This window comes from Danio rerio, chromosome 13, assembly GCF_052040795.2.
Source record: "Danio rerio strain M-AB ecotype USA chromosome 13, GRCz13ab, whole genome shotgun sequence".
Taxonomy (NCBI): domain Eukaryota; kingdom Metazoa; phylum Chordata; class Actinopteri; order Cypriniformes; family Danionidae; genus Danio; species Danio rerio.
In genome coordinates, this window is record NC_141033.1 from 52,307,501 (window position 1) to 52,331,416 (window position 23,916).

Here is a 23,916-nt window from a genome sequence, read left to right on the forward strand (position 1 = left end):
ACAACACCCGATCATGCACAACTCATGACTATAACCAAAGCATAAACTATGAAGAGCGACTGGATTTTCAACATTACACACGGCTGCTTTGCTTAAGTTACACAGTTACAGTATATAAGGTATGTTATGCATTCATATTGTGCAGCAATATTAATCGCACACTTTAAAAAATACTAATATGATCATTAATAAGGTCCATATTTTGTAATTAACAGGTTTGTTTACATTCATTTAAGGTAGGGGTCACCAAACTTGTTCCTGGAGGGCCGGTGTCCTGCAGATTTTAGCTCCAACCCGAATCAAACACACCTGAACAAGCTGATCAAGGTCTTACTAGGTATACTTGAAGGCAAGTTGGAGCTAAACCCTGCAGGGCACTGGACCTCCAGGAACGAGATTGGTGACCCCTGATTTAGGATTATGAATTGCATTACAGGTCCTTGAACTCTAGACCTCTGGCTTTTAATGATGATTATTCATCCCTGCCGTTTAATAAACATGACTTTTATTGACATTTTAGTAGTTTGAATAATATATTTCGTCTCTTCTACTGTCTGCACTGACTGCTGCTGCATATCATCACTTAAAAACTGCATTCTGATATGTTTAACATGGTATTTCAAACAAACAACACCCGATCATGCACAACTCATGACTATAACCAAAGCATAAACTATGAAGAGCGACTGGATTTTCAACATTACACACGGCTGCTTTGCTTAAGTTACACAGTTACAGTATATAAGGTATGTTATGCATTCATATTGTGCAGCAATATTAATCGCACACTTTAAAAAATACTAATATGATCATTAATAAGTTCCATATTTTGTAATTAACAGGTTTGTTTACATTCTTTTAAGGTAGGGGTCACCAAACTTGTTCCTGGAGGGCCGGTGTCCTGCAGATTTTAGCTCCAACCCGAATCAAACACACCTGAACCAGCTGATCAAGCTCTTACTAGGTATACTTGAAGGTAAGTTGGAGGTAAACCCTGCAGGGCACCGGACCTCCAGGAACGAGATTGGTGACCCCTGATTTAGGGTTATGAATTGAATTACAGGTCCTTGATCTCTACTCTACCAACTTTTAATGATGATTATTCATCCCTGCCGTTTAATAAACGTGACTTTTCTTGACATTTTAATAGTTTGAACAATATAGTTTGTCTCTTCTACTGCCTGCACTGACTGCTGCTGCATATCATCACTTAAAAACTGCATTCTGATATGTTTAACATGGTATTTCAAACAAACAACACCCGATCATGCACAACTCATGACTAGAACCAAAGCATAAACTATGAAGAGCGACTGGATTTTCAACATTACACACGGCTGCTTTGCTTAAGTTACACAGTTACAGTATATAAGGTATGTTATGCATTCATATTGTGCAGCAATATTAATCGCACACTTTAAAAAATACTAATATGATCATTAATAAGTTCCATATTTTGTAATTAACAGGTTTGTTTACATTCATTTAAGGTAGGGGTCACCAAACTAGTTCCTGGAGGTCCGGTGTCCTGCAGATTTTAGCTCCAACCCGAATCAAACACACCTGAACAAGCTGATCAAGGTCTTACTAGGTATACTTGAAACACCCAGGCAGGTGTGTTGAGATAAGTTGGAGCAAAACCCTGCAGGGATCTGGACCTCCAGGAGTCAGGTGACCCCTGATTTAGGGTTATGAATTGTATTACAGGTCCTTAATCTCTACTCTGCCAACTTTTAATGATGAATATTCATCCCTTCTGTTTAATAAACGTGACTTTTATTGACATTTTAATAGTTTGAAACAATATATTACATAAGAAATATTGAAATAATATTGAAGTCTGTAATATAAGAGGGAAAAAACACTGGCAGCATTTGTACTGTAATTTACAACAATAATCCAGACAATTTATCACTTTAAAGCATTAAAAATGTCAATAATAGTCACTTTTTCAATGTTGTCAATATCAAAAGTTTCTGGAGGACAGATTAGAGTCCTAAAATTCAATTCAAAAGCATAAATAAATAAAAGATATTAATTTATTGATATATATTTTACAGTGCATGCAAACTTAAGACTTAACATTGCTATGAATGCACTGATGGATATATTTAAAAATGTGTCTAAAAACACTCCTTATATAAAGCTAAAACAGAAATGAAATCAGATTATTAGTGCCAGACTAATACTAAAAAAGGGCAAACCATTGTGACTTGGGAATTCCAGAACTGATCACATGACCATGTGTTGTTTTACAAGCTACCATGTCTCTAGAGGCCCCGCGCATGTGTGTGTGTGGAAAACTCCATGCGCATGTTTTCCAAAACACTGCGCTGTTATATAACCGTCAGCATCAATAATGCAATATTTTGTCTGTGTTTTCATTTAAAACACACTCAAGTCAGGCGAAAACTGGTTTAGCGATTTACAAGCGCCAGCGAGAGGCCAAAATTCCAGAAGTAACTGAGGTGACGTACACAGATGGTAGGGTTTTTCAGCATTAGTCAACACACGAGTCGCTTTCACTCAACTCCACCCATGTCTGACGAGGCAATTTCCTGCAACACACAATACACAAAGCCCTCCTACCTACCTAGTGTACCCAAACACGACCTAGATAACTGGTTAGGGCAATGATTTACATGCCTGTGCTCATGTTACCGCTGGAGATTATAGCTGTTATGTATTAACGAGGCTGCATACTGATCGTTAGTACTCAGCATTTGCTAAATACACCGTAACATGAACTACCGACCTGATGGCATCTCCGAGAGATGCCTCGACAAACCAAACACTCTCGAAAATCCTCAGAAGAAGCAAGCAGAGACTCTCCGTTAATACAAGATCAGAAAATGTATTTGGCAATTTTTAAACAAGTGCATACAAGTACAGCTAGAAGCGTTTTTTTTTCTTTAGTTTTTTTTTTTTTTGCCAAGTGCTCGTAGAGTTGCATTAGTCACATTCTACGTTTAACAGGAACTGCCACCATACCTAAAAGTACATCGAGAAATCGTTAAACATCGACAAAGAAGAACGTAGTCCGATATAATGAGCACATACCTGTTTATCTTCAAAAAAATATATAGAAACACAACGTATTCAAAAAGAAAAGAAGATCAAAATCAAAAAATGTACAGCAAATGTTTACCAAGTATGCAAGTCCCTTAAGTCCGTTATGTACAAGTCCGTTAGTTCTGTCTGGATGGTATGCGTGTGATATATTTATATATTTATATAGACCAATATTTTTGAATATTCTTTCAAAAAAAAAAGGGAAAGGGGAAACCAAAAACGCTGCAAATCAAGGGTCTCTCTCCTTTTTTACTTTGACGTCTCCTGCCAGAATGGTGGCGATTTCCCCTTGCATGAAAGCCCATGGTACGTTGGAGCCCACCAGGGGGCATTTCTCGCCGCTCGGACAGTACACTTCTCCGGTTGCGCCCTGCTGTTTGATGCTCTCCCGCGAACATGGGAAGCAGAACTTGTGTGACGGCACCGAAGGGCACTGGACAAAGTGCGTGTCCTCCAGCCGCTCGTGGCAAAGCGTGCAGCACAGCGGGATGCTGCTGGGAACGGACGAGTCTGGGATGCTCTGCGGATGCACCGCATCCATGCCTGGCACGTGAGGCGTCCCTGCACCCTGCGCCAGCCGCCGCTGGTTTGGTGAAAGCGGGCTGTTGCTGTTTCTGCGTGTGGTCGAGTGCACTTGGTTGGCGTCCTTCGGCGAGCTGTTGCCACCAGCATTGTCTGCGGCCAGAATGAGCGCTGCTATGGGAGAGTGTCCGTTCTGGGTGGCAGCGGCGGCGGCTCCTGCCTCCGGCGGGGTGGTGCGAGGGTGCGGGGAGATGGTGGAAGGTGGAGAGGTGAAGCTGGGCGGCGGCACTGGGGGCATTTTCAACCCGTCCCCTGATGCCGACGGCAGCCACTGCTGTCCGTCTCCGTTAATCTTCCCAGCCGTGCCCTCCCCGTCCGGCTCCGGAGAAGCTTTTCTCTTCAGATTCTTGGGATGTTTGCCTCGATCTGCAAAAAAAAAAAGAGAGCAGGAGCTTGCATGAATGAGCTGCACAAAGCCGCCTTTATGCAATAACAATGTGGCAGACGCAGTGATGCATTGTAGTGCCAGACGCAACAATGAGGCTGCCTGCAAATGCACCACATGCAAACACACGTTGAGCTTTGATCAGCGGAAATTTTCTGCTCTCGCAGCTGACTCATGCCATAGAGCTCTCATTCAAAGCTAGCACTGCACTGCATGTGTGAATAAACACACACAAGTTAATCAGATCTGCTTTAATCTCCAGTCCATCCAGCTTGCAATAAAGAACACACACCTAGGTTGTACACTAAATAGTCACTGTTATTGATCCTTTCTACGTCTATCCAGCTTTAAAAACAAATAAATGCAGCACGCCTGAACACAAATAATAGCATACCTGATTTGGATGCAGGACCAGTCTCGTACATGACCCTCTGCTGCATGTGCTCCTTCTTGAATCTGCCGTCGTACGGGTTGAGCGTCATCAGCTCCCGCACGGTTTTGTTCTTGTTGAGCCAGTCGTCGGCGCGCGTCTTGTGGCCGTCGCTGATCTCCGGCGTCAGGCTGTCCGGTCTGTGCTTGTCCTTGTCGTGCTCCGTGCTGGAGACCGACGCCGGTCGCTTATTCCCTCCGAGATCTGACATCTGCCCCGGTCTGCCGTTCATCGCGTGCGCCATGCTGCCGTTCACTAAAGGCACTAAATTGGGCGGCACGCCGCTAGTCCTGCGCGGGTTCGGGCTCTGGCGGTTGAGCTCCGGAGGATCGTCGGGTTTTGAGAATCCGTTAGGCACTGGGATGCCGTTCGCCTGTCTCGCAGACTGATACTCGGCTCCCAATCTGGGCGGACGCTCTGAGGAGAGCGGGTAGCGATCCAGCGGCTGCGGCGGGCGCGAGCCCGGGTCTCCCGACGCGTGGATCTCCTTCCCCGGTAACTGTTTGCCCGGCCCCGCCGGTCTGCCGTCCTGAAATCCATGCGCTCTTTTGAGCTGCCGGGCTGTTTCAATGACAAACTCGATCCTGTCGGCTCCTTCGTAGTTGACACATCCTCTGCAAACGGGCTCGGTAAAATCCCAGATCATAGCCCACGGCATGCGGGGCAAGTCACATAAATAACACGACTGCCTCCTCGAAGCAGCAACCGCCGCGGACGACATCGCTCTCTCTCGGGCGAAAAACCCTCCGAAATACGGCACAATCCTGTGTGGAATGATGCTGGGGAAAAACAAGGTAGCGCAAGTAATAATTAAGTTACAAACAGAACTTCATAGTAGCGTGCTTTACTACGACGCGCGCTCGGTCTCTCTCACTCACTACTACCGCGGCCAGGCTGGAGCTCAATGTGGAGCAGTGACGTCACCGCCGCTCCGCGTCTATTTACTTGATTCTTCGACAGAACAGCCCCTGCGGCGCATGCGCTGTCGGCTCCCCCTCCCTCCCGCGCGCGCTGCCTTTATTTAACTGTGCTGAATCCAGGCCAGAGCTGCGACGCGGAGAGCTTTCGATATCAGAGACGAGCTGGAAAAAAAGAAGAGAAGAAAACACACACACACACACACACACACATCTCCGAGAGTCGAAAGTTCTCTTTAAACGCGCTGACGTACGAGGAGCTTATATGCAAATCAGCCAGACTCTTTCACGCCGGAGGGAACGGCGAGCGGTCACATCTACTCTTTAAAGCCGAACACGGTTCCTGACATCGGGGAAAACATGGAAAATAATATGAGGAAACTCATTTACTGGCACGGGACTGTTAGTGTGGATATACACTTTCTGTCGTCGGTTACAAAGCGCTTCATGAAACATTTATTAATCACGAACGACTGGGACAAAAGGTCTGGTTATTTATTTACTTCTTTGTCCGAGCATTAGACCTTTATAGTGGGCCAGAGTTGATTTGGATTAAATAAAAATAGTTTAAATAATGAGTTCATTATTTATAATGTAAACATTTTTACTAACTTGTATTAATATTTCACCTCTTGCTGGTGTAAAGTAAATTCAGATGAGTTTATGTCCATGTATTAAAGTCAAATATATCTGGATCTCCCCCCACATTCCCCTTCTGAAGTGCACAAAATCACCACACATCAACCCACAATAATAAAAGCCCTGGGCATGTACTGTACATTACATTTCATCACACTTGTGAAATCACACATTCAAGCTTTCATTAATCCCCACACTGAACACACACACACACACACACACACACACACACACACACACACACACACACACACACACACACACACACACACACTCTGCTTTTCTGATCGTGGTTCTACAGGTTATATGATCCTGTCTGGTCACTGAGTACACAAAGTCCACAGTGGGAGAAGAACCAACAAATAGCGTTGTAGGTCCTTCCCTTTTCTGTGTTGGATTGGTTCCAGCTGAGTGCAGCTCCAGGGCTCTATGGGTGAAGCAATGCGTCTGAAATCTGCAGACACAAGGCAGGATGTGTTTGTGCAAGCCCTCGTGACGTTAAAAAGAGGAAGCGAGATGTTTAGTCACGTACCCACAGCTCGCCTCGCCCTTCTCAACCAACAGCAAATCTGTTGGCCCGCAGCCAGAGCGCATGTACAGTTGAAGTCACCATTATTCAGCCTCCTGCTTCTCCTTTAAATATTTCCCAAACGACGATTAATGGAGCGTGGAATTTTTCACAGTAATTCCTATAATATTTTTTCTTCTGGAGAAAGTCCTCTTTGTTTTATTTCGGCAAGAATAAAAGCAGTTTTTAATTTTTTTAAACCCATTTTAAGGTCATTATTATCACCCCCCTTAAGCAATGTTTTCAATTGTCTACAGAACAAACCACTGTTATACAATGACTTGCCTAAGTATCTTCATCCTAGTTAACCTAGTTAGATTTATTAACATATTTATATGTTAAAATAAACATATTTTTGCTTTAAAATAAGATTATTTTTGATATCAGTGCGTTTCAATGGGCAGGTCGTGACTTTAAAATGGGTCACAGAGCTGTTCGCTTGTGGAGAGAAAGAAAAACTAAAGCTGAATTAGTAAACATGAGGTAAGCTAATCAAAATATTCTGACAAATTAAACATGACTATTTAAATAAGGATAATTTGTCAACCGCGATGTTTTTGGAAAGTAATAATCACGAAATGACAATGCAAAATTCACTTAATTATTGGTTAAATATATAAAGTAAAAGTACTTCAAGCTAAATACTAGTATTTTGATGTATATCTAGTCAAATATTATCCGTGGTCATCATGGCATTAAAAGAAATCAGTTAATAAATCTTAATAAAGAGAAATTGGGGAATAAAATATAGAGGAGGGTTCATAATTCTGACTTCGACTGATTGACCAAGCCTCTGAATGGAGTTGCAGCAGCAGCAGGGCGTGTTCTGTAGCAGAGCAACTGTAAATATCGGCTTTTCTTTCCGGCCTGACAACTAATTCCTGCTGCGTTCAGAGCAGGCCGATCTGATTTCACATGAGCATGGCGTGTCACTCAAGGTCGTGATTTCGATATCAGTGCTTTTCAATGGGCAGGTCGTGACTTTAAAATGGGTCACAGAGCTGTTCGCTTGTGGAGAGAATGAAAAACTAAAGCTGAAATAGTAAACATGAGGACAGTTAATCAAAATATACTGACAAATAAAATATGAATATGATCATTTTAAATGGGGGTAGTTTATCAATCGTGCTGTGCTTTTGTGCAGTCAATATTTTGGAAAGCATTAATTATGAAGATACACATGCAAAAGATGCTTATATCACTTAATTATTAGTTAAATATGCAGTTTTCTAGACGAGTAAAAATACTGTTTTGCTTTTAAGTCAAAATTAAGTGAGTTTTTTTCCTAAAAACGAGCCAAATATTGTAAAATAAACATGTTTTTGCTTTGAAATAAGATTATTTTCGATATCAGTGCTTTTCAATGGGCAGGTCGTGACTTTAAAATGGGTCACAGAGCTGTTCACTTGTGGAGAGAATGAAAAACTAAAGCTGAAATGGTAAATAGGTGGATGGTTAATTAAAATATACTGACAAACTACATATGACTATATATGATCAGTTTAAATGGGGATAGTTTATCAACTGTGCTGTGTTTTTGTGCAGTCAATATTTCTGAAAGCAATAGTCAAATAAATTACACTGCAAAAAATGCTTTTATCACTTTATTATATTAAATAATTTAAAATAAACCTGTTTATGCATTTAAAAATATTATTTTTGATATAAGTGCTTTTCAATGGGCAGGTTGTGACTTTAAAATGGGTCACAGAGCTGTTCACTTGTGAAAAAAACTAAAGCTGAAATAGTAAACATGAGGACAGTTAATCAAAATATACAGACAAACTACATATGACTATGATCACTTTATATAGTTAGTTTGTCAACTGTGCTGTTTTTGGAAAGCGATCATTACAAAATTACACTGAAAAATGCTTTTATCGATTATTTATTGGTTAAATATAAAAGTAAAAGATACTGTTTTGCTTTCAAGTCAAAATTAAGTATTAATATATAATAATGTAAATTAAACATGTTTTTGCTTTAAAATAAGATTATTTTTGATATCAGTGCTTTTCAATGGGCAGTTTTTGACTTTAAAATGGGTCACAGAGCTGATCGCTTGTGGAGAGAAAGAAAAACTAAAGCTGAATTAGTAAACATGAGGATAGTTAATTAAAATATACTAAGACTATTGATACTATATACAGTATGATCAGTGTATATAGAGTTAGTTTGTCAATTGTGCTGTTTTTGGAAAGTAATAATCAGAAAATTACACTAAAAAATGCTTTTATTGATTATTTATTGGTTAAAAATATAAAGTAAAAAAAATACTGTTTCGCTTTCAAGTCAAAATTAAGTGAGTTTTTTCATTAAAACTAGCCAAATATTGTAAAATAAACATGTTTTTGCTTTGAAATAAGATTATTTTTGATATCAGTGCTTTTCAATGGGCAGGTCGTGACTTTAAAATGGGTCATAGAGCTGTTCGCTTGTGGCGCGAAAGAAAAACTAAAGCTGAAATAGTAAATATGAAGACAGTTAATCAATATATACTGACAAATAAAATATGACTATATATGATCAGTTTAAATGGGGGTAGTTTGTCAATCGTGCTGTGTTTTTGTGCAGTCAATATTTTGGAAAGCATTAATCACAAAGGTACACTGCAAAAGATGCTTTTATCACTTAATTATTAGTTAAATATGCAGTTTTCTAGAAAAGTAAAAATACTGTTTTCCTTTTAAGACAAAATTAAGTGAGTTTTTCCCTTAAAACAAGCTAAATAATGTAAAATAAACCTGTTTTTGCTTTTAAATTAGATTGAGCTGTTCGCTTGTGGAGAGAATGAAAAACTAAAGCTGAAATGGTAAATAGGTGGATAGTTGATCAAAATATACTGATATATTAAATATGGCCACCATATATGATCATTTTATATAAGGGTACTTTGTCAGCCATGCTGTGTTTTTTGAAAGTTTTCTAGACTTTTAAAAATATTGTTTTGCTTTCAGAAATTATAAGTCTAAATTAAATTAGTTTTTCACTTAAAAAAAAGCTAAATAATGTAAAATAAACATGTTTTTGCTTTAAAATAACATTATTTTGCTTGTTATAAGGAAGAACTAATTTAATTGTGACAGTATGTTTACTTGTCTAGAAATTCTTCTCGATTTAATTTAATTTCTAGATATTTGAACTAGAAACGAGACAAAAACCTTAAGACAGAAAAGCAAGTGTGTATAAAGACTGCACATAAACTATTTTTGTTACTATTAAAAACCAATGCAAATACATTACTTTATTGTTGAAGTTTTACAGTTTAAAAATGTCATAATCTGAGTGATTGGCAGTCTAAAATAAATCAAAACAAGCATAAAATCAGCTACTGAGCGATAATGAAAACACAAAATTACCACAGCCTTGGAAAACCTGATAATGAGAAGACGTAGATGTAAAGGAAATCTTAAAATAGCATTTTTTTTTGTTGCTGAAAGCTCCAATAAAATTTTAATAAAGTTTTTTAGAAGCAAGTACCAGTATCGTTGGTTTTTAGGATATCTGTATTGCTATAATCCAGTTACAATTTGCATTTAGAAGATATAAAACTGATATAAACATGTGAAGCTTGTAGTTTGTCACCTCCGCATGAATAGATTCTTGTTTTTTTATGTCACCTCACACTACAGTCTGATCACATCATAACCAATCAAATGCTCTCTAGTATCTGCAATGCCCCACCCCCTTCAAGACGCTTCCCAATAGAATTTCATTTGATGCTCCCACTGGCAGAGCAGCGATAAAAACAAAACACTATTGGCTGCTTTTCAAAAGGGGGAGGAGCTACACTATGTCCCACCCACTCTTCATGTTTCAGTTGAGATTACGTCAAACATCTAATAAAAATGTACATTTCAAAGCACTTCACAGGACCTTTATTTATTATCCAGTGCATTACCAATAACTAATTAGTCACTATTTAACTATTATTAATGATTACTAGCTAACTAATTAATTACTAATAAGGTATGGGGGCCTTTGAATAATATTTTAACAATCAGACCTAAATCCAATGTAGTAATGTTAATACACGTGGTTTACCACTCAATGATTCACTGTTTCCGTGTTGGGTCATCAAATGATGTAAAGTAAAATTCCACGTCCTGAAGCAAAAAAGCAGTTGAGAGATCAACAATATCATGACTCAGCACTCAGCAATGCCTCATTATTACAAAACTTACATCTAAGCTTATGAAATAACTGGAACTATCAAAATAAAGCGCATTTTAATAGTCATATGCACTTAAATACATGACTTTAGCTGCTTGTTTGAACTACTTATTTAAAATCAGCTGAATCAACAAAGTTTTTGAGGTTTTTATGGGCACAACTTAATTGTTTTATGTTCAACCCATTTGAATTTGTAAAAATAATTAAGTTCACCAAACTCCACGTTGTCTCAACACAAATTGTGAGGAAGCCAATATTGTTTACAGTGCACTCAAAACATTATTTTAGCTGCTCGTTCAAACTACTTAATTAAAATGAGCTGAATCACCACAATTCTTGCAACAAATATTTATTAAGGCCCGATCTACAAAACCAAATGTAAAAATATTTCAGTATCAGTTTTGCTTAGTAAGTTGCACACTAGTTTGATCATGTGTAAATATCATCAACTATATTGTGTGACTAATATTACAACTATACTGTAAGCCTACATCACTGGCGTAGAAGTTCCCGCGGGCCTTGGTAAAAAGTAAGTAAAAAAAAGTGTATTTATAGATCGATAGCTAACTAGATAGAATAGACAGATAGATTGATCTGTGCAGCAGCTTGCGATGAGTTGCGCACTGCAGAGGCAGTCGGTGGGAAAGGCGAACGCCCGCGCGCTGCTTCTGCTCTCCATATGCGTTGCTCATGCACTGCTTGCACTTGTGGTGTGAAACAGGCGTAAGGCACTCGCCAACACCTGCCTCCCACCAGTGCCAATATACAGCCATATCACACCGCTACTCATGTGATATTGCTCATAAACAGTTCAAGTCAGAATTATTAGCCTCCCTTTGATTTTTGTTTATTTTTTAAATATTTCTCAAGTATTGTTTAACAGAGCAAGGAAATTTTCACAGTATGTCTGATAATATTTTTTCTTCAGGAGAAAGTCTTATTTGTTTTATTTAGGCTAGAATAAAAGCAGTTTTTAATTTTTTTAAAAACATTTTAATGACAAAATTATTAGCCCCTTTAAGCTACTTTTTTTTTTGATAGTCTACAGAACAAACCATCAATATACAATAACTCGCCTAATTATCCTAACCTGCCTAGTTAATCTAATTAACCTAGTTAAGCCTTTAAATGTCACTTTAAGCTGTATAGAAGTGTCTTGAAGAATATCTAGTCTAATATTATTTACTGTCATCATGGCAAAGATAAAATAAATCAGTTATTAGAGATGAGTTATTAAAACTATTATGATTAGAAATGTGTTGAAAAAAAAAATCTCTCCATTAAACAGGGGGGCTAATAATTCTGACTTACACTATATATATATGATTATCTTTCAATATGGAAAATTATTTTCAACACTGCACTTTTGCCATATCGCTAGGCCCACACGGAATCTGCGCGTGCAGAATTCCGCAGAATTCCGCAGAATTTCCGCAGAATTCCGAAGATTTTTAGCCCATTATTAATTCTGTTTTTTAACTTGAGTAAATGTGTAAATCTGAATTTATTCAGTTTTTATTCAGTAATTTATTAATTTTAATTTAATATATTAAGGGTTTAGTTATGATACTCCGCTGGATACTCCCAAAATAAATCCACAGAAATGCGCAGATTTTTACCAAAATTCTCCGCAGAAATAGCAAAAAACGTCCGCAGATTCCGTCTGGCTCTGCATATCGCCCAGCCCGACAGCTTACCAAAGCACATGACTGTTTGGTCTAGAAAAGTGCATGTTTTATTCATAAGTGTCATGCATTCATCAGTGTGTCAGCAACACAGTGTGTGTTTTCATTCTCTCATCCATGCGGTGGCCCATTTTCTGCATTATATAACCCGTCTGCAACAGATGTTCAGGAGGGGGAACTGTACACACCAAAACAACACATCAAATGAGGACTTCAGATGCAAAAACATCTCAAATTAGCATTTTTTCAAACGTTTATGTTCAGCTATTTCACTTTAAAGGCAATGAAAACAACACATTCTTAAACATCACACAACATCCTGAGAAACCATGCTCGTTTTAGATGAAAATTGAGTGGGTTTTACTTCTAAACTCTTCAAATAATGATAATATCACAAGTATTACAAGCTCTTGTAAGCACGCGTCTCATGTTCATTTTAGGGCCCAGACGCACTTACAGACAGCGTACAATAACATTAGTCTGAACTATAAAATGTGGCTGCGTGTTAAAACGTGCACAATGCATTCGGGTTCGCTGAAGTGTGTCGAGTGAACCCGCTGACACAATGTCAGTGTGTGCAGACAAGTCTGTAAAGCCTCTTTTTCCTCCCTTTGATTGGCCGTAAATTTGTCAGGAAGTGGTCGCCATGGCAACCGCTGCGCTCACCAGGATAGCCCCACTGACAGGCAACATCCTGTTTACTGTGTTGCTATTTTCTCTCTCCTGAGCAGCGATTCAAGCGAGAATGTTTTTGTTGCGAGATGCGAGTCGGTTGTGCAACCTCACTTCAGTGATTATAAGCTCATCCACAGCAGTGTTTATTGCATTTATAACAGTACGTTAATGCAGCTTCTCACAAAGATAGTCAGAAATGCCTTCATTTGCATACTTATATTTATGTATTTGAATATTTACTGTTCATACATTATGCATGTGCTTTTGATAATGCATGTTGAATAGTTTTCAGATGCATATTGAAGAGTGTTATACTTTATACTTTTCAGTCTAATTCCCCTCTAAGAGATTTAAAATAACCTATTTTATTGAAATATATTCTTATTTTGCTCATTCTAAAAACTACAAGGTAGTTAATCAATTTTTATATTATTCTTATTTTTTTAAATGATTTTTTAATCCGTGCCTTCTGTGTTGCCCTTTAGTTAGTTTGGTGTTGTACATTGAATAAACAACATCATATTAATATGCAGATTAAAATGATCAGTTTTGCATTTGACCAGTTAATTTTCTCGTTAATTATGTGGCACATTTAATTTGATGTATAAAAAAAATATTATTATTATTATTTTCTTATATACCGTATTTTATACAATAACCATATAATATAATCTATTATAGTGATATTTCTTTTTTAGTATTGTATAAAAATAGTTAAATTATAATATATATATATATATATATATATATATATATATATAATTATTATTATAATATAATAACAATTATATATTATAATGTATTATAGTGATGTTTCTTTTGTAGTATTGTACTAAAAAAGTCACATACAATTTTACATGTAGCGAAATTGGACCAATGCTAAATTATTTAGCACATTTAATGTATTTTATTAAATAATATTATTTATTAGTATTATTATTATTATTATTATTATTATTATTATTATTATATAACTATTATATATTATAATGTATTTTAGTGACTTGTTTTTAGTATTGCATTTATATATTTTTTATAAATCAAATTGAATGTGCTACTGGTCAAACAGGAAAAAAAATTGTAACAAATTTTTATCAAATATGCAATATAAAATGATCAGTTTTGCATTTACTTGACTAGTTATAATTATTGTAATTTATTCACCACATTCTATTTAATTTAATAAAATTATTATTAGTAGTACTTTCTTTAAGATTCATTTTTAATATTATTATATATTTTATATAATAACTTATATGTTATAATGTATGATAGGGTTGTTTCCTTTTTAGTATTGTATTAAAAAAATAATGTTATATATATATATATATATATATATATATATATATATATATATATATATATATATATATATATATATTACATTTTATACTATTGTACTAAAAAAACATGTCACATCCTTTTACATGTAGCGAATTTGGACCCCTCAAAAATTTATTCAGCACATTCATTCATTCATTTAATCATTCATTCATTTTCTTGTCGGCTTAGTCCTTTTATTAACCCGGGGTCGCCACAGCGGAATGAACCACCAACTTATCCAGCAAGTTTTTACGCAGCGGATGCCCTTCCAGCCGCAACCCATCTCTGGGAAACATCCACACACACTCATACACTATGGACAATGAAGCCTACCCAATTCAACTGTACCGCATGTCTTTGGACTGTGGGGGAAACCGGAGCACCCGGAGGAAACCCACGCAGAGGCAGGGAGAACATGCAAATTCCACAAAGAAACGCCAACTGAGCCGAGGTTCGACCCAGCGATCTTCTTGCTGTGAGGCGACAGCACTACCTACTGCGCCTCAGCACATTCAGTTTATTTTAATAAAATTATTATTATTATATATTTTGTATAACAACTATTATATATTATAATTTATTATGTTGATGTTTGTTTTAGTATTGTTAAATTATTAAAAAAAATATATATATATATGTATTCTTCAAGACACTTCTATACAGCTCATATACAACTTCTATACAACTAGACAGGTTAGGGGAATTAGGCAAGTTATTGTATAATGATGGTTTGTTCTGTAGACTCGAAAAAATAAATAGCTTAAAGGGGCTAATCATTTTGTCCTTAAAATGGTGTTTAAAAAATTAAGACCTGGTTTTATTCTGGCCGAAATAAAAAAAGAAGACTCTCTCCAGAAGAAAAAATATTAACAGACATACTGTGAAAATATCCTTGCTCTGTCAAACATCATTTGTGGAATATAATTTTTTTTTTTTTTTTTTTTTGTTAAATCAAAGAGGGCTATTAAATCTGACTTCATCTCTGTGTGTGTGTGTGTGTGTGTGTGTGTGTGTGTGTGTGTATATATAATTTTTTTTTTTTTTTACAAATTTTTATAAAATGTGCCAATTAAAATGATTTGTTTTGCATTTATTTGTTTAGTTATGATTCTTGTAAATTATTCAGCACATTCTATTTAATTTAATAAAATTATTATTATTATGCATGTATTTTAAAGAAATCAGCAGGCACATATCATGACTGGTCAAAACCCAAGTCGAGGAAATCTAATCAGAAACTCCTGTCAAGCTGACTGTAATGAACCGTGTGCGTTTCCAAGCAAGAAATATAGGTTAGATCACTCTCTCTCTCTCTCTCTCCAGCACAAACAGCAGCAATCACTGCGTGACATCGAGGAGGGAGAGCAATTATAAAATGGAGGAATTTAGTCAAAATGGAGGGCCTGAGAGAGCAGAAAAAAATGTGCTCGGCGTCTGGAATCTGGGGGCTGGAGGCTGCAGAGGTGATGTCATTGGAGCAGAGGAGCTGGGAGAAAAACAAGGCTCTTTCTTTATTCAGATCCTCTTTGCAGTCCCAGCAGGGGTGGAGGGAGGGCGGATTGGCAGGCGGCCGTGGCAGGGGCTGCTGGGAAATGGCAAAGGATGCCAAGCGAGCTCTGCAGCCAACATTAGTGGCTCACATCTTTGTTCTCTGAAACCTGGTGTGCTGCCAAAAGCCTCATTTCAGCTCCCCGCCATGATTACACTGGATGTAGGCCAATTCCTGAGAGCTCGCGATCCTCTCTCGGCTGCGCGCGCTCCATCAAAGGCTCGCTGCCAAACATGCAGCAGTTTCCATGGCGACGGCCAGCCGAACATAAAAAGTAAGTAATGATTCAGGCGGCGCGCCAGATGTGCCACATGTGCAACAGTTTCCAAAAAAAGCATGATGAAGTAGAAAAAGCCAGTCTGGTCTGGTATCCGGGCCTGTTAGGAGAGCTGAAAACGCTGTTCGTGTATTAATGTCCGATAAAAATAGAAGTGCACTGCGATGCGGCTGATAAAGAGCCGTTCACACCGAGCACGACAGCTATCAAGACGTTCTGAATGTACAACAACAGCAGAGTTAAACAGGCCGCAGCTATAACGATAAACACGTAAAGTAGGGATGTGCACATCGATGCTCGAGTATCGATACTTAGAAGCTTCTAATTTGGTATTGATATTTAATAAAAGTATTTATATTTTAATTATATTTTTAATAATTTCTGCATAACTAAATGTTTTAGCGATGTGACGCTTTGAATACAAGACGTTACACTAATCAATCTGCGGCGGAACGTGACGCGAGCGATCATGTGCCTTTCAGATAACTTACGTACCCAAGTCACACACTTCTGCATTATGGAATGACACGATGGCAGAGAGGTAAGGCAGCGTGTTGTGGTGCTCATTAGCTAAAAAAGCGCTGCACGAGCAATATTTGTGATAAGAAAGTTGTACACAGCAACAATACAAGCAGCCTTATACATACTTACAGACAACACACCCTGAAACATATAGAGAAGCGGAACAAAAACAAGATGCCCAGTGTTCCTCTGCTCAGTCTCACTCAGTCCGACAAAAGACAGTATAGGAGAGTTTTAATGGAGGCAAACCTCTCTCTCTCTCTCTCTCTCTCTCTCTCTCAATTCAATAATTGCTTTATTGGCATGACAAATGTGACAAATGTTACCAATGTTTTGCCAAAGCATTTATTAAGTATACCGATACTTTTTGTTAAAAATTTTACGATATCGATACCACTTATTATTTAAATTGTTAATGTATTTTTTCTAATAATGGTAATAAAAAAAATCATTACATGTAAATATACATAAACGACCACATTGCATACACACACACACACACACACACACACACACACACACACACACAGACACATACATACATTTATATATATATATATACATATATATATATATATATATATATATATATATATATATATATACATATATATATATATACATATGTATATACATATGTATATATATATATATATATATATATATATATATATATATATATATATATATCTACACATTTTAAGCGCGAGAGGTTCTGTTTAATCCTTCATTTAATCCTCACGATGCTGTCAGCCGTGCAGGTGGCAGCTATATGTAAACCGTAACACCACGTACACCATCGTAAAAGAGCTTGCATTCATTAAGATAAAACTATTATTGCAGCTCATGAAAAAGCAGTATTGCTATTAAGATGACATATGCAAATAATAAGCTATTATGTCAGTATTATTTGTACAATATAACACAGCACCCGTGAGAACAGCAAAGTTATTATTGTTAACCAAGTTTCATTCGTGTTAAGCTGTGTGTGTAGGGCCGGTGGGCGCATGCAGATGTCGTTTTGTTTGTTTGTTTGTTGTTGATTGTTTAGTGTTGATTTCAAATGCAGTAAATCGGTCAATATAACATTAGAACTTGTAGTAACGGAGCTTATAATTGGTGGGTGCGACTAAATTTTGGCTGGTGCTCTTAACTTTTCAAAGTTGGGAGCATCAGTGCTACCAAGCAAAACGGTTCATTACGAGCCCTGTTAATGAACCACAGAGTCACGAAATGCGGAGGTTTTTCTTTCCATTCGCCATGCGGTATCAAATTCCATTAAAAAAAAAGTCGAAAGATGAAAAATGAAACATACGAAATGAGATGAAACTCTGGAGGAAATGCTGGAGAGCCTGGTAATGCGACATTAATTGTTTTATACTGAAACTTTCCTTCTAAAAGCGCTTCCTTAGTCTTATCTATATTTCTTTGCATGTTGAACACACGTTGGCCACAACAGGAAATAAAAAAAACTGCAACTGCATCATTTTTTTTTTAATAAATATTAATTTTTAAAAATCAGCAGAGTTTAAATAGGCAGAATTTAGCATTAAGTAAATATTAAGTAAAATATTTCAAATTAATCACATACGTTAACATACTAATTGAAAGGTTAAAATACACAAACACACAACCCGCGCAGGACAGCTCAGCCAGTGAGCAAGGGATCACTTCAGATTCATCCACACACATGATTGCATTCATCAAATTTGCTTAATCTAAGCATTCTAAAGTAGGGCTATATTTCACAAGGATTCCGACACAATGACGTGAAGCAGACGCTGTACAAAAGTTGCGTTAAAGGGGGAAACAGGTCAAACTTAATGAAACATTTGAGGGCGGATGAAATCAACTTAAAGGCAGAGGAATGCGCTGTCTCTGACAGCTCGCGACTTCATCTGGCACTTTCACCGAGTACATTTACATGGACACCAACACTCCGATTTTAATATGATTAAGATTATACTCTTATAAAGAGTCGACCATGTAAGCAGCGATTTTTGATTACCGTAAAGGACCACCGAGTCACGAAACGCGGAGGTTTTTATTTTTGTTCTTCATGCGGTATCAAATTCCATTAAAACAAAAGTTAAAACATTAAAAATGAAACGTACAAAGTTAAATAAACTCTGGAGGAAAGGCCCAATAATATCCAGCTGCAGGCCCGCAGAACCACACACGTTATAGGCACACACAATCTAGAACACACAATCTAGGCAAACCATATATGGTTACGACGGATGTTAATGTTATTAACGTCTTTTTGAACATCGTCATCGATATATTTTGATATATATGATTAATAAATGTTGTACACAATAAACAATAGCGTTTACTTTACTTTATTTCACAAATATTGCAATCGAGACGGGTGAATGGGGAGAGTTGTTTCCGATCGCCATTCAATATAATAGACTGAACAGTTTTTAATCAGTCATTATAGCTGATCAGTCATTATTATCTGACGATAATATGGCAGATACTCATTTGCTGGCCTTGCTAAAGGATCTAATTTGGACAGGTTTAATTTATATAATGGATTAATTTATGATTAGGTAAATAATAGCAAGTTAATATAGGCAAAAATACATTATATGTAATGAAAATCTTTTTAAATGTAATAAATGTATAACATATTCATATTTTACTCAAGCGATTTAAGTGTTTATTTGCTTAACTTTCTAATAATCTTTTAATTAATGATTTCCCACATTTAATACTATAGTAATTTATAGTAAGCAATAAATTGTTTTAGCAATAGGAACAAATTAACTATTAAAAAAAAAAAAAGTAAAAAAAAAAAAAAAAAAATATATATATATATATATATATATATATATATATATATATATATATATATATATAAAATGTTCAGTCTATTATATTGAATGGCGATCGTAAACAACTCTCCCCATTCGGCCGTCTCGATTCCAATATTTGTGAAATAAAGTAAAGTAAACGCTATTGTTTATTGTGTACAACATTTATTAATCATATATATCAAAATAAATCGATGACGATGTTCAAAAAGACGTTAATAACATTAACATCCATCGTAACCATAATGTTTTCTTTGTGTATGTGGACACATGAGTCATAAGTGTCTTTAACCAATTATTTTTATTTACATAATTTGAGTTCAGAAACTGCAGAGATGTTAAAATGATCGTAACGTTATAATAATAATAATAATGACTGAAATGGGAAACCATACTTGTGAAATTCAATAGGTGGCGATAATGCTAAAGAGTTAGTTACCATATATGGTTTGCCTAGATTGTGTGTGCCTAAAACGTGTGTGGTTCTGCGGGCCTGCAGCTGGATATATCTCGAAAGGCCGGATAGCTTGACAATGCGACATTAATTGTTTTATACTAAAACTTTCCTTCTAAAAGTGCTTCCTTGGTCTTATCCATATTTCTTTGCATGTTAAACACACATCGACCACAACAGGAAATTAACAAAATGAAACTGCGTTAATTTTTTTAACGTGTTAAATATTTCATATTAATCGCATGCGTTAACACATTAATTTTGAAAGCTCTACATGAACTATATGAAAGGTTAAAATACACACACAAACACACACACACACACACACACACACACACACACAAGCACATCCTCAAGAAGATACGTTTGAATTGAAATCAAGCACAAGTGTGATCAATAGCTGCTCAAACTAAAGGTTTCTTCTGAAAACAGCTCTAGCTTCATAAGTGTTCTGGTGTTTTCGGTGCTGTAGCTTGTGAAAAGCATGCTGTCACCGACAGATGAGAAGAGATGTGGTTTCCTGTCAAAATCCCCAGTCATTTGCACATACAGCATGACATATTCTCTGAAAAACTCGCATTTAGACAGTAGATTTGATGCTTGACTGTCTTGTACAGGAAACACACGTCTGACTGAGGGAGGCCAAAACCAGGTCTGAATATCTGCTCGCTTTAGGCCAAGATTTCAGAGGTTAGCTGTAGAAACAAATAAAATCGGATATTTAAAATAAAATCCACTCAGATTCTTTGGTTATTTGCCCAGTTGTGGCTCATGCAAATGGGGTGCATTTGCTTTATAAGGGTCAAAGACAAAACGTCTAATCCAATGAACAAAAGTCTCACAGGTTTAACTTCCCTCACACATTATTCAATTGAGCAAAACACTAAAGAGTGTAATACAGGTTTACCATGATTTACAGACGTGTACTCGGACTCCATCGCTGAAAGTGCTTTTGAATTTTGCTGAAATTAAATAAAGGGAATAAAGTACAAATATGGACTTTACAGACTAAAATATAGCCTTAAATCAAAAAGTAAAAATGTTATTGAAATTTACTTCCACTTCTCTGAAACAAATGTTGGATTTAATCATTTTAACTGGGTGCAAACAATATACACTATGGCCACTTTATTAGGTACATCTTGCTAGTACTGGGTTTGACCCTCTTTGCCTTCAGAACTGCCTTAATCCTCCGTGGCAGAGATTTAACAAGCTACTGGAAATATTCCTCAGAGATTTTGCTCCATACTGACATGATAGCATCACGCAGTTGCTGCAGATTTGTCGGCTGCACATCCATGATTTGAATCTCCCGTTCCACCACATCCCAAAGGCGCTCTATTGGATTGAGATCTGGTGACAAGAAAATCTCCCCCACACCATTACACCACCACCACCAGCCTGAACTGTTGATACAAGGCAGGATAGATCCATGCTTTCATGTTGTTGATGCCAAATTCTGACCCGAGCATCTGAATGTGGCAGCAGAAATGGAGACTCATCAGAGCAGGCAACGTTTCTCCAATCTTCTATTGTCCAGTTTTGGTGAGTCTGTGTGAATTGTAGCCTCAGTTTCCTGTTCTTAGCTGACAGGAGCGGCACCCGGTGTGGTCTTCTGCTGCTGTAGCCCATCCGCCTCAAGGTTGGACGTGTTGTGTGTTCAGAGATGCTCTTCTGCAGACCTCGGTTAACAAGTGCCTATCTGAGTTCTATCAGCTGGAACCAATCTGGCCATTCTCCTCTGACCTTTGGCATCAACAAGGCATTTGCGCCCACAGAACTGCCGCTCACTAGATATTTCCTCTTGTTAGGACCATTCTCTGTAAACCCTAGAGATGGTTGCCCGTGAAAATCCCAGTAGATCAACAGTTTCTGAAATACTCAGAGCAGCCCATCTGGCACCAACAACCGTTCAAAGTCACTTCAATCCCCTTTCTTTTTCATTCTGATGCTCGCTTTGAACTGCAGCAGATCGTCTTGACCATGTCTACATGCCTAAATGCATTGAGTTGATTAGAAATTTGCATTAATGAGCATTTGGACAGGTGTACCTATTAAAGTGGCCGATGAGTGTACATAGGCTGAATTTAAACAAATTAAGTTGAACATTACTAAATTCAATTTGTTTGCTTTAATTCAGCCCATATAAATAGTTTTCAACCACTTACCTTAATATATGATAGTAAAAAATATATAAAAATGATAATCATAATAATAGTAAAATTACAGTAATGTTTAATCAAAATCTAATCATTTTTTCAGTGTTCTTTCTCTGTGACATTTATTTACTCACAATTGTAAGATGTAAACTCAAAATTGCCAATTAATAAGATCAGAAGTGTGAGATAAAAACCTGAAAAGAAGAAGATCTGAATTCTGAGATAGACACTCAGATGTGTGACCTTTTTAAGTCAGAACTCTTATGGATAAATGAGTCACAATAAAATAAAAGACGTTTTAAACATGCAATTGTGGCTATTTTCTCTTGTATTGCGACATTTATTTGAAACATTAGACACTTTTTATGCATATTTAATCCCTTATGTAAACTGAATTTAATGTGAACACCCAAAAAAGGAAACATAAATGCCTACACATATCTGATCTGAGGTCTGTGAGTTGGCGCATGTGTGTGTGTGTGTGTGTGATGTAAATGAAGTGTGGGTGTGTATCGGCTCTTCTCACACTTTTGGTTTCACATGCATTGATGGAACAAGCCCATTTCCATTGAATGAATCATTCGAAACCAGTATTTCTGCCCATTAAATTGCTTTTAATCATCATCGTCATCATCATCATCATCATCATCAATGGCATCATAATATCAGAGCGTCTTTTAAGCTTTAGCTCTCATACTTTCCAAACCTCTCTAATAGCTCATTTTGAAATGAGTCAATGAATGAGTGTGTTATTTTAGTGATTACGGCTGTTATCCTGACGGCGTGTCGACTCATGCAAACCCTTTCAAGTCACGCCTAGATTTTTACCATTCACTGACTTCAGCTGTGCATGCAAACAACTGAAGAGTTCAGTCTGTTTCAATGTGGAGTTAGAAAGTTTTACCATTTATTGTTATTCATATGTACTCAATGTTTGAGAAAACACTTCAAAAACACTTTCATTATCAGTTACGATATTACTGACAGAGCACATATCAGAACATGAATAGACAACGCTCTATGGGGTATTTAAACATTAAATGATTGAAATAAATAAAAAAGCAATAAATAAAAAAAAACAACAAAATTACTAAAATGCAAACATATATTAATATATATACACACACACACACACACACACGCATATATATATATATATATATACACATACATTTATTTATATATATATATATATATATATATATATATATATATATATATATATATATATACACACACATTTATTTATATATATATATATATATATATATATATATATATATATATATATATATTAAATAAGATAATTTACTTAAATAACTTTTTAAGTTCATTTAAAATGAAACAATATGAATAACGTGCTTATATTTTTGTTACTTTTTTTAATGCTGCTAAATAATTTTATTTATTTATTTTTTTTACTTATAGCATGCCAATTATACTAAAATAACTGCTGTGAAATGATGTGTCTGTTTTTTAGTGAAAGAATGTGAATTATGTGATTATTTTGAATTTGAGTTATTAGTAAAAAAGTATTAATTTGGTGGCAAATCAAATAAAAATTCATACAATATGCATTAAAAAAACTTACTTAAAGTAACAATTACTACCAGGTAACTACTAATCAGCAACAAATTAGGAGTTTGAGCTAAGTAATAGTTAATAATTTATTAATAGCAAGACTTAT

At 36.3% G+C, this 23,916-nt stretch overlaps 1 protein-coding gene and 1 long non-coding RNA gene across 2 annotated transcripts in view; one reads left to right on the plus strand and one right to left on the minus strand.

The window, feature by feature from the left end:
- The window catches only part of LOC147841212 (uncharacterized), a 1,204,737-nt gene that overhangs the window by 1,131,555 nt on the left and 49,266 nt on the right, over positions 1-23,916 (plus strand). The gene's annotated exons all lie outside the window — the stretch shown is intronic.
- irf2bp2a (interferon regulatory factor 2 binding protein 2a) lies at positions 2,835-5,385 on the minus strand. The gene is given in 2 exon segments (NM_199981.1): positions 2,835-4,020; positions 4,434-5,385. Coding segments are annotated over 2 exon segments (1,476 nt in total). The 5' UTR covers positions 5,191-5,385; the 3' UTR covers positions 2,835-3,301.